The sequence below is a fragment of the Rattus norvegicus genome, chromosome 8 (assembly GCF_036323735.1).
Source record: "Rattus norvegicus strain BN/NHsdMcwi chromosome 8, GRCr8, whole genome shotgun sequence".
Taxonomy (NCBI): Eukaryota; Metazoa; Chordata; class Mammalia; order Rodentia; family Muridae; genus Rattus; species Rattus norvegicus.
In genome coordinates this window covers 68,731,352-68,744,073 of record NC_086026.1, presented here as the reverse complement: position 1 = coordinate 68,744,073, position 12,722 = coordinate 68,731,352, and the positions used below count along the sequence as shown (strand labels likewise).

General features: G+C 38.4%; 1 protein-coding gene across 3 annotated transcripts in view; it reads left to right on the top strand.

Moving 5' to 3' along the window:
• Positions 1–12,722, top strand: part of Arih1 (ariadne RBR E3 ubiquitin protein ligase 1) — a 102,450-nt gene that overhangs the window by 31,575 nt on the left and 58,153 nt on the right. For all 3 annotated transcript variants that reach the window (NM_001013108.3, XM_063265127.1, XM_063265128.1), the window contains one exon: positions 3,731–3,798. In NM_001013108.3, coding sequence (NP_001013126.2) covers positions 3,731–3,798 — 68 coding nt within the window. The remainder of the gene's footprint in view (positions 1–3,730; positions 3,799–12,722) is intronic.

Genomic DNA, 12,722 nt, shown 5'->3' with positions numbered 1-12,722 from the left:
AGAGTCAGGGCCTTTCTGTGTAGTATAGCAAGCAGTCTTGGAACTTGCCACATATTTCAGGCTGGCCTCAAAGTCAGAGATTCTCCAGCCCTAGCCTCTGCCTCCTGTGTGCTGGGATTAAAGGCATGGACCACTGTGCCCAGCTCCAATAGAGTCTTGAAGGGACTCTCAAAACTTACTTCTGAAACTTCACAAGCAAGGTTTCTATCCTGTTGTCTGCACAACTCTGAACACTCTTATCTAGTTCTGAGTACTGAGTGGCTTTTCCAAACTGCTGGCTAGTTTTATGTCAGCTTCATACGACATAAGGGAGCTTTAACTGAGGAAATGTGCAAGTACATTTGCCTGTGAACAAAGTTCATGGTGTGTGTGTGTGTGTGTGTGTGTGTGTGTGTGTGTGTGTGCGCGCGCGCGCGCGCGCGCGTTTTTTCCCCATGTGGAAAGGTTTAATGAGAGAAGAAGAGTAGAAGAGGAGAGGAGTAGAGGCCGGCTGTGAGCACGAGCACGAGGGGGGGAGGGGGAGGGAATGAGGAGAGAAGGGACATAGGGGAAGAGGGGAAAACGGAAAGAACAAGAAGCAAGAGAGCTTTTTTTTTTTTTTTTTTTTTTGATTGATTGATTGATTTATATGGAAGGGCTCAGCTCACTTGTGGGAAGCTCCACTCCTGGCTTAGAGGTCCTAGATGTTATAGGAAAGTAGGCTGAGCAAACCATGGGGGAAAAGACAGTAAAGCATGCAGCATTCCTCTTTGGCCTGTGCATCAGTTCCTTCCTCCAGGTTCTTGTCTTGAACCCCTTTCTTGATTTCTGAAGATGATGGACTGTAAAATGGAATAAATTCTCTCAGTTATCACAGCAATAGAAACCCCAAGACAGTGCTCGCTTCGGCAGCACATATACTAAAGCCAAGACTGAACTCTCAGTGAGCGTGTGGGGGGAGGGTGGTAATGGGAGGAGGATAGGGAGGGGAACACCCATATAGAAAATGGGGTAGGGGTTAAGGGGATGTTTGCCTGGAAACTGGGAAAGGTAATAACAATTGAAATGTAAATAAGAAATACCCAATTTAATAAAGATGGAGAAAAAATAAAAGAAACCCCAAGACAATCCGAAGTTCAAATGTTGCCACAATCCTCTCTAAAACACACGGTCAGGCCTGTTTGTCACAACCGAGGACCAGTTTCTGTCTTAGTTTTAGGGTTTGTGTGTTCTTAACCCAATTGGGTGTATCATCAATCGATGATGTTTTCCAGTTCCTGTATTTCAGACTTTGCCATTGTTTGCAGTTGAGACATCCACTGGGGATCTTGAAACATACATACCGCTGCCAGGGCCTGCTGTATCCGTAGGTTACTTTTATGTGACATTCAAAATATAGAACTTTTTTTAGCCCCTCTAGAAGTTCCTAGTGCTTCCTTGTATTCTGACTGCTCTTCCTTCCACCTTGTTCTGAATAACCTTTTGGTGGGGAATGTAAAGGCTGTACATGATCAGTTAGTTATGGGTTAGTAATAGTCCTTCTGGTTCTGCTCCCTGGTATAATGAAAGGAGCAGTAAGGACAGAGTATCACAGTTTAGGTTTACAGGCGTCCTGCTTAATGCCTGAGGTGAGGTTTTGTAACCTAATTCTATTTTTCTCATATTTACAAAGGTTTTTAAAGTTAGGCATGAAGAGAATGGGTCTGTGATCCTAGGACTTGGGAGGCTAAGCAAGAGACTATTACATGCTTAGATGCAGGTCTTTCTTAAAAACAAAAATGTAAAAAACAAGCTAGCCAGTAAAGTGTGCTTTCAGAGTTTTTTTTTTTTTTCTTTTTTGTTTTTGCTTTTTGAAACAGGGCCTTAACATTCATTATGGATGGAACTCAATATATATATATCTTAGGTTGGCTTTAGCCCTGCAGTAATTCTCGTCCTGACTTTGGGAGTGCTCATGTAACAGGCGTGAGCCAGTGCCTGGTTTACAGAGTGCTTTGAGACTTAAGTAAGCTATATAATGTAGTTAATATATGTCCTGTTATAGAATCATTGTGATAGATACAATTTCCCACCACCTCTCTTTATCAAGTTTACTTACAGTGATTATCCAGCTAATTACTCTGAAGCAAGTAATCTAAGTCATTTTGGCAATGAGTGCTTCCAGGTGAACTTGCCTCATATTTTATTAAATAATGTGAGATTGAACCTAGGAGTCAAGAAAACCTTCTGTAGAAAGTTTTGATAAAACCAGCAATCGGCTACAATAACCTATTGCTATTAGAACTCAGAAGAGGCACTAGCGACCTTTGTTATCCTTTCAGTTTTCTTTGTAAATTGAAACTTAATTCCTGAAACTTTCAGGTACACTGTTTAGTGGAGGTGTATAATTTGATTGTTAATGACACTCTTATTAGATTATTTTAAGTCAACACTTCATTAATACCATTATTAACCACAGTGAAACAGAGATATTTAGGCTACAGAGATATTTTTGCACTGATCTTTGATATAGAAAGTTGTACATGAAACAAGTGAAAACAGACCTGAGTTTAAGCTCTGCTTCCTACACTGTGCAGTGCTTTCATGTCTTTGAACATGTCAGGGTTCCCTGACCTTTTACTATCCATTGGTTTCTGGTTTTGAGACAGGGCCTCATTCTGTGGCATAAACTAACGTGGAACTCGGCAGTCTTGCTTTAGCCTCCCCAATGTTGAGATTACAGGTGAGCTACCACATCAGGCCTCATTGTGCTGGAAGTTAGAAAGTGTGCTCAGATAGTTAAGCTTGCTAGTTTAGTGAGACATGGGGATATCTGTGACAACAGCAAACTCTACTTCAGAGTTTTAGCGTTACTTCTGTAAATAACCTGATATGAAAGAGCACCCAAGAACACATATGTGTTGTTACATGGCACAGATGTTTTGTTGGTTTAGTTAAATATATGTAAAGTATACGAACTTTGGATTCCTTTAAACTGTTTGATACATATGGGCTTACAGGTTTTATTAATTACATTTAGAGTGCTGATGTGGTAGTCTGTTAGATACTCTGTACAATAAATTAATTTTAATCAATGCCTGATACTTTTGGTTTGCGTCTCAAAATAGGATTTTGTTATATAGTATGGACTTTTTCCTCAGTTTCCCGTGTGCTGGGGTTATCAGTGTAGGTCCTCAGTTGGCTTAATACAGTATTTCCTTTGCCATTTTCTTTCTTTTTGACTTATTTTGAACCCTATAAAGGATGTACTATTACATGGTGAGTTATTTAAATAAACTAAAATTTTGCAAATTTTATATCTCTTTTGGAACATAAATATGTAGGAGAGGGTATTTGGGTGGGACTTAGTGGTACAGCAATGCCTTTTTTTTTTTTTTTTTTGGGAGCTGAGGACCGAACCCAGGGCGTTGCGCTTGCTAGGCAAGCGCCCTACCTCTGAGCTAAACCCCCAACCCCCAGCAATGCCTTTTTGCTCCAGCAGTGGTGTAGAAAAGAAATATATCAGGACAGAAAATTTCAATGCATTATTAGGGAACTTGAAATCCAGCCTGTGTTTTTTATTTTTACATGTCCGAAAGAGCTAGGTTTGTTGCATGCGAACAATCCCAGCACCTGGGATTTGGGAGCAAGAGAATTATGAATTCAAGGCCAGCCTGGACTACACAGAAGAAAAAAACACATACACACACATACAAAAAGCCAGTGAGATACAATTACTTTAAAATGTTTTTTTTCCCCCCTCCTCCTTCAGAATCCAGCAACTATCACGAGAATACTCCTTAGCCACTTCAATTGGGATAAAGAGAAGCTAATGGAAAGGTAAGAAACTATATTGTTAGCTTTGTACTTAGAAGTAACACAGAAAGCCATTGAATTGAATTTATAAGCAAGAACCAATTTATTTAATAGTATGCATGTAAGCAAACCAATGTGTAAGTAATAATTGCTACAGTTTCTTGCATTGAAAATTTTACAGTGAACTTAGTGTTTAGGAAATATCAGGTTAAGTTCTGCTTTATTTTGGAAATGAAATGTAAGCTTTACCTAAGCTTATTAGATATATCTTCTTGAATATCACAGACTAAAAATACATTTTTAAACCACTTAAAAACTTTCTTGGAACACATAAGATCTCCCTATTAGTTTAGTTAAGATATTATTCATCGATGTTAAATCTGTATTAGGCATATAAATGACATTTATTCAATAAAAACAAAAATGAGAAATTGGTTAGGTCTCCTAGCTGTCAAACTAGATGCTTGGCTTGGTGCTCTGATTTTAGAGCAGGGTTCTGTTCTCTTGGATGTTTGTTTATAAACTTTACCTCTCAAAATCGGTCTAGTTTTAAAAGAGTAAAAGTTACTGAGTTGGAGATTGACAGTATTAATTACCCTCGTGGTTCATTAAATTGGATATTTGGTGGCTCTTGTCAGGGTAACAGCTTCCTTTTACTCTTACCAACTTTATAAGCAATCTTAATTGTAAAAATTGCAGCTTACTAGGAACTGAGAATATAAGTTCTGAGAAATGAATGGAAACATTTTCCTATTTGATTTTATATTCAAGGAGCTGTTTAAGTCAGATATTAAGTGATTTTGGAAGTAGAGCTTCCTTTATACACCATGTATTTGAATTATAATTTAATAGTGACTCCATTATCTGTTAGATACTTTTTGATGTTATGCTTCTGGTAGTTTGTTTTTGTTGGTTTTTGTTTTGTTTTTAGAAAGAGTCTTACTACAGCACTGGCTGGCTGGCTGCAAACTCACATAGATCTCCCTGCCTCTGCCTCTCTGCCTCTCTGCCTCTCTGCCTCTCTGCCTCTCTGCCTCTCTGCCTCTCTGCCTCTCTGCCTCTCTGCCTCTCTGCCTCTCTGCCTCTCTGCCTCTCTGCCTCTCTGCCTCTCTGCCTCTCTGCCTCTCTGCCTCTCTGCCTCTGCCATTGTCACTGTCTCTGATGGGACTAAAGACATGTGCGACCATGAATTATCTCCTGATAGGTTTTTTAGGGCTAGAAACTATTGCCCCCACTTACTTGATAACAGTGTTTTGAGAGTTAAGTTATTCAACTCAGCTTTGTAATACAAAGCCATGAATATGTTTGTTGGTTCCTAAAACTTGTGTTAAGCACATTCCATTCAGCTTTCCCTGTGTTTGTGAAGGATAAATGCTTCTTGGCTGCTTTGACCCCCTTCCCTGAAATGTGTATTGATTTTTATTGTCATTTGCTTTCAGGCTTATTTCAGACCTCTCCTAACAGAAAGTTTTCAATTGATATTACAGTCTTGGGGTTTTCTTTTGTAACACTGTTGAAAACAGTTTTCAATTAAGTATTTTATGTAAATGATATGAATTAAAAACACAACAAAAAACAGGTTTCTATCTGGATAGTGGTGATGCACGCCTTGAGCACGCCGGAGGCAGAGGCAAGTGACATTTCTGAGTTTGAGGCCAGTCTTGTTTACAGAACAAGTGTCAATGTCTCAAAACATAGCAAAACAACAAAAATTTCTTACAGACTGTTGGGAACCTAAAGGTTTTTCAAATTGAATCTTAAAGTATTATTTTTAACAGATATTCATTTTATTTTAATTTGTGTGTATGCTTATGTATCTGTATATATAAATGCAGAAACCCTTGGGACCAGAGGTTGGGATCCCTTAAAACTAGAGTTACAGTTTCTAATGGGTTCTGGGACCTGAACTTGGGTCCTCTGCAAGGACATCAATTGCTCTTACCCACTGAATTCTCTCTCCAGCACCTTTAAACACTATTTTTCTGTGTAGGGTTGAGAATATAGCTCAGTGGTAGATTTGAAACCTGGCATATGGCAACAACAAACAAATCAAACTGGTATAAAATATCTGTCTCCTAGTGATGTTTACATTTCTGTAGTGTCTGATTTCTGTGTGCTTTCTAATTCTAAATATTCACCTGTCATGGGTTATTTGCTTTTAGATACAACCTTATCAAATAACATGCAGGTGATTTTTTTAAAACTTAAAAATTGTAAATATGATAATTTTTGTTTAGCTTTAGCTATTGCTGTTTTAAGTTGTACTCTGTCATTTTTTGTTTATTCTGTTAACACTATTGGATTTTTCTTTTGTTAATCTATAGTAACATCCATGTTTTGTGTTTCACTTTTCCTGGTAATTAGTTTATACATACAGATGTGAAACTAAGCTTAGACTAGGTACAATATCTGGCAATATCTGTATTCATTTTCTATACAACACAAACACTATCACATTTGTTCTTTCCTATCCTTTTCTCTTCCCCCTTAGCTTGATAAGTTGACGATAATTTATTAGTAAACTGTTTCTTCCTCTCTACCACCCTGGTCTATAAAAAATTTCTTTTCGAGGGGCAAGTGTGCACGTGTGTGTTTATGGTCATGTAGAGGTCAGAGGATAGCTGTTAATGAAAGGACTCTTAACTCAAATACACAAAAAAACTCTTAGAACTCAACAACAGCCTGATTAAAAGCTGGCTAAGTGCTGGCCTGGTAGCACAGCACCTTTAATTCCAGCGCTTGGGAGGCAGAGGCAGGCAAATCTCTTGAGTTCAAGTCCAGCCAAAACTACATAGTGAAGCCCTGTCTCCAAAGGAAAAGGAAAAAAGGGTCAGGCATTATTGGCACATGCATATGATGTTATCTCTTGGGAGGTTGAAGCAGGAGGATTAAGCATCAGAGGTCTTGATTATATAGTGAGTTCTAGACCAGTCTGAGCTTTATATCTAACCTTATCATCCTCAAAGTTAAGGGAAGGAAGTAGAGAGGGAAGGGCTAGCAACTTTAGCAGACATGGATGTCTGTGATAGAAAACATATTTTAAAGATGTTTAACATAGGGATTGGAGATATGGTGCGGCAGTTAAAAACATTCATTGGGTGCTCTTCAGAGGACCCAGGTCCAATTCCTAGAACTAAGTGGTAGCTCACAACCATCTGCAACTCCAGTTTCAGGGGATCCGATGCTATTTTCTGGCCTCCATGGACACTGCAGAGTGTGGTGCACAGACATAGATACAGACAAAATACCCATATACAAGAGGGTGAACTCTGATGTGCCATGTATATTAAAACAATGAGATACTACTACAAGCTGTGAGAAGCGTGAGACTCTAAACTGCTCACAGCACTGCCTGGGTGGAGAGTATGCACTCACTCATTGTGGCTGGGAATGGAAGACAGTGTAGCCACATGGGAAGGCTGGCAGTTTATTACAGAACAAAGCATGCCGTCTAAATTATGGACTCTGATGATGTCAGTATAGAGTTATTGAATGTACCATTCTCTGGTAGGATTTTGATAGGTTGCACTTGTAAAGGAATGTGGGGAGGGTGGCATGCTTCTTTTTGCTATGAACCAACTACTCTTAAACAAGAAATAAGGTATTGGTAAATGTGATGGAGAAAGAAAAGGTACAAATCAAACATACTTATCCCTTAAGGCTGTTATAAGAATTAAATGAAGTGTATGTGGTGCTATATATCTTTAAATCCCAGCAGTAGGGAGGCAGAGTCAGTGGATCTCTGAGGTAGAGGCCAGCCTGATCTACAAATGGAATTCAAGGATACCTAGGGCTTAGAGGAAGACAGTCTCAAAATCAAAGGGGTCGAGGTATTGGACATAATTGTACTTCTTTTACCTGTAGTTTTAAAAGTTTAGAGATGACTTAGTTGCCTACCCACCTTCCAAGGACAGGTTTAGAAATAGAGTAAGCCAATAATCATAGAATGTAATAGAGTGAAATAGTCTTATCTTCCTCTAGAAGGATTAGGTAAAGATAGCATAAGAAAATCATGTTTATTATAAAAATAGCTGTTGAATCAATAGATATTTAAATAACTGAATGAATTAATGGAGTACAATTTCTCCTAGGAATGCAATAGATTATTAAGAAAAATTAATCTAGGGTTTGGGGATTTAGTTCAGTGGTAGAGTGCTTGCTAAGCCCTGGGTTCGGTCCTCAGCTCCGGGGGGAAAAAAAAAAAGAAAAATTAATCTATGTACTTAATACATTAGCAGATTAATGAAGAGAAAGCAAAACATAAGTATAGAAGTTAGTGAAACTGTGCATTTACCAAACATTAAGTAAAAGTAAAAAATCTTAGTAAACTAAAAAGGTAATACTCGTAATTTATATCACAATTATATTTAGTACCAAAACAGAGTAAAGAATCATCACTTTAGCTCTCAGGTTTGAAGCCAGCCTTGGCAACTTATTAGGAAACCCATTTCACAAGACTGCAAATACAAGTAGTGGATACCACCACCATTTAGATACAGTGAGAGTTCTGATAACATAAGGAGCCAGGCTGTTGACACAAAACCTATGATCCCAATTATTTGGGAGACTGAGGTATAATTATCAAAAGTTCAAGCTTTACTGAACTACAGAGAGTTCAGAGCCAGTCTGGGCAACTTGGTGAGACTGCCTCAAATAAAAAATTTAAAAAGGCTGGATGTGGAAACATTGACAGAAATTGCCTATTTTGTATGAGGCCATAGGTTCAATTTCCCTACTACTGCAGAAAAATATGAAGAATTTAATTTAATGACCTGAAAAAGGAAAAAGAAGAAAGATAAAGATTGTATATGAATAGCAGCACCATCTGTATAGGAAATCCAAAGAGAATCATCTGATAAACCAGTAAGATGACTGCCTATTAATCATCCAAGAACTAAAACCAAAGTAATTATCAGTGTCCAAGGTCCTTTCTCTCGTTGTCCCCCCGCCCCGTCGGAATCCTCAGTGAATAAAAGGCATGAATTGTAAATACGTTGATAAGCTTCAATTATACAGAATTATAATAAATGTAGGCAATGTTGACTTTTTTTATTTTTACGATTTTTATTTATTTTATGTATGTGAGTGCCCTATATGTATGTACGCTTGCATGTCAGAAGAGGGCGTCAGACCCCATTATAGATTGTTGTGAATCACCATATGGTTGCTTGGAAACAAACTCAGCAGCTTTGAAAGAGCAGCCAGTGCTCTGTACCACTGAGCCATCTCTCCAGCCTGGCAGTCTTGTTGGTAATGCTTGTTACATTGTTTTTTTTTAATTATGTGTATGCGTGTATGCATGCATATGAGTGCAGGTGTCCATGGAAACCAGAAAAGGGGTTTGGATCTCTTGGAGTTGGAATTAGAGGTGATTGCAAGTCTATAACCTGATTTGGATACTGGGACCCAAATTTGAGCCTTGTTTGTTTGCATCCATCCATCCTTCCCCCACTCCTTCCCTCCCTTCCTCCTCTCCCTCCCTCCCTTCAATTTTTGAAACAGGGTCTCAATACAAATACATATTTTTAAGTCTTGCTTCCTTTTTGGTAGTACTGAATTATTTAGCTATTTTTGCTTATTTTGATGTACTTAACATTTTTGTCAAAATTGTGAAATATTTTCAATTTTCCTGCTTTTTTTCTCATTTTATTATAATAAGTCATATCAGTATATCTTTTGTATTACATTTTGTGAGCCCTGGTGCCTTGAGTTGATGGTCCTGTAGGAGAAATAGAGCATTTATAATTCCTCTTATTTGCATCCATACTTCTTAGTCTACAGTTAACCTAATTTACTACATTCTAAAGATAAATATAATTTATTATTTAAAATTATGAACTTTGGGCGAAGGGTGGAGAAAGAGTGATCCTAATTTTATTGTCTCCTGTTCTCAAACAGCTTCTCATACTTTGTTTCTCCTTTTTCAGTCGTCTTTGTTGTGCTGGGGATCAGACCCAGGAGGCATTATGTATAGCAGACAGATGCCCCATCACTGAGCTACACACCAACTCCCTGTTCTCTGTCTGTGTCCGTGTCGTATCTCCCCTACAGCCCAAAGCCAGTGTAAGCCTGCTTGCCTGCCGTGTCTACTGACTGTGACTCTTCTGTTTAATAACTTTAAATAGGGATTTTTGCACTCTCCTGGTTTTCTCATGCTCCTCTGGGTGAAACAAAGCAGAATCAGAGCTGCATCCACACCCTTGTTATCTTGCCGTCGTGGGTTTTACGTGATGTTGCTTCCTTTACTTCTTCCTTTTCTGGAATACTAGAGTTAGCAGTTTAAAACAAAATTTAAATGGTTAAGTTGAGAAACAAGCCAGGTGATGTCCCAGTTACCTGGAAAACCATGACAAAGGATTTCTTTTTTTTCTTTTTCTTTTTCTTTTTTTTTTTTCCCGGACCTGGGGACTGAACGCAGGGCCTTGCACTTGCTAGGCAAGCGCTCTACCACTGAGCTAAATCTCCATCCCTGAAAAAAGGATTTCTTGATATCAGTTTGAGAGCAGGTCTGCCCCTCTTAAAAATATTTCCTTTAAAGACTGAGAATCAGATATGAAGGCTATGTCACCAAGAAAGTACCAGAAGCACTGTTAAAGTGAAGGTGAAGGCCTGGTTGCTATCTGGGGCGTAGTTTTTACTGCTCAACTTGTGTCAATATTGAGGCATGGGACACGGAGAGAGGAGTGTTGCAGCATCTGAGAGATGGCTGTCTCTCTATCTGTTGAATTGCCTCTTGAACCTTCTTTTAAGTCTTAAGTTTTTTGGTGACTGCTGAATGAGTCCCCCAGAGAAAGGAGGGAGCAAACCAGAGTTGTTTTCTTTCTTGACGAGGCTAAAAAGCTTCTTCTCTAAGCTTTCTACTCTGCCTTATGATGTCTGTTTTCATGTTGTACTTAACTAGAATAAAAGGTTTAAAGGGGAACTGGCAAGATAGCTCAACAGGTAAAAAGCACTTGGATATGTTCTGTGATGACCCGAGTTTGCGTCTTGGAATTTACCAAGGAAGGAAAAAAAGAACCAGCGCCTGCAGGTTGCCCTGACCTCCAGATGTGCTGTGGAGCTTCCATGTGCGCACAGAGAGAGAGAGAGACGTAATCTTGAAAGTCTTTTATATTTTCTAGACATCAATTTTATTTTCGAGGTAATGCTTAGGTTGGGCATTGAAGAACAGGGAAAACTTGGAAGGCCTGAGCCAGTGACAGTGAGTTCCAGGGTCCTTGTAGGCTCCAGAAGTTTAACTCAAATTGCTAAGTAGCTCAGGTTGCAAACATCTTAGTCCACCACACCATTTAACTGGCTTTAGAAAATATTTTAGTCAGTTGACTATTTTTAAGCTTTCTTTTCTGAAATAGAACTTTATTAAAAATTATGATATTATTACAGATGTTAGAAACAAACCACCAAAAATGGCGCTGGAGAGATGGCTCAACAGTTAAGAGCACTGACTGCCCTTCCAGAGGTCCTGAGTTCAGTTCCCAGCAACCACATGGTGGCTCACGCCCATGTATATATAATAGGATTGGATGCCCTATTCTGGTGTGTCTGAAAACAGCGACCATGTAAAATAAATAAATACATAAACAAATCTTTAACAAACAAATTAAAAAAATGGAGTTCCTTTTAGAGTTAGAAACAAGTAAAACAGTCTTTTTGTTTGTTTTTGTTTTTGTTTCCTCCACCTTGGCCTTTCAGATTCATAATGACTAAATGTAAACTTTAAATCATTTTAGTGGTATAAAATGGGTGTTAATGAATTAGCTGATATGTGTAAGGTGTACACAAATGCAGGGTTTTTTGAGGTATGATCTAACTAAGTTTATCCATGCTTGTCTCAACTTTATGGGTTCAGGTTAGACTTCTTAATAGTCCTAGGGCTATAGTTGTATGCTACCACTTCCTGCTCTTTCCCAAGTCCTGTAGTTGTTCTGAAGCTTACTACTGCTAAGGAGTGGATGAAAGGAAAGGGCACTTAAGAATGGTGTTACCCTTTTCTGACTTGTGTTTCAAAAGACTTTGATTTTTGTTATGAAATATGTACAACTATTTTGTGAAGAGGTTTGATGAAAAGTTAGTGCCTATATGTGGTCGTGATGCTACAGATAGCGCTTTCCAAGCTGTTTCTGTGTAATAATATGCTTCATAATAACTTACTGAATGTGAAAATGAGTTTGGTTTTTCTGAAACCTTGCTTGCTTTTGTGATGATATTCACCATTCTTTTATAATAACATAGGTGGTGGTTGTTAGTGGTGTTCCTGTTCAGTTGTTTGGGGCAGTTATGGATGTAAATAAATAAATGTCTCATCACACTGTAGTGTAAACATTGAATTTCTTTTTTTTTTTTTTTTCCGGAGCTGGGGACCGAAACATTGAATTTCTGTTGCTCTACTTACTAGATGTATGAGCTTGAAACAATCTTCTCTACTAGTTACCTTATATCTGAAGTGATGAGGCATCCCTTTAATGCCAGCACTTGGAAGTCTAAAGCAGAAGGATTGAGAATCCGAGGCCAGCCTGGGCTTCCTTTAAGACCCTGATTCAAAACAAAACACAAAACAACAAAATCCTCCCTAGATAGGTTTTTCTTTTGTTTTCTCTGTTCTTAGTTTATTTGCTTTCTCAGTGTTTCATAAATTATAATAACTTTTGAAAACATATCAGTTATGTCTGAAATGCAGGCTAAGATAGTGTGGTATTCAGAGGGCATACACAGCAGTCTCTTTCCTAACGGATAGTTAGTTGCTCAGGAATATACAAAACATTTCTGATGTGGTTAGGAAAAGGAACTCAATCTGTAGACCAGGCTGCCCTCAGACTCACAGAAGTCTGCCTGCCTCTGCAGTCATCATCACACTCAGCTCAATGAGGACGTTTTAAAGCAAAAGTAGTTTTACTATTAATTCAAGTTAGATTAGGAAAATACTGTTTGAGTGTGTGAGGTGACAGTTA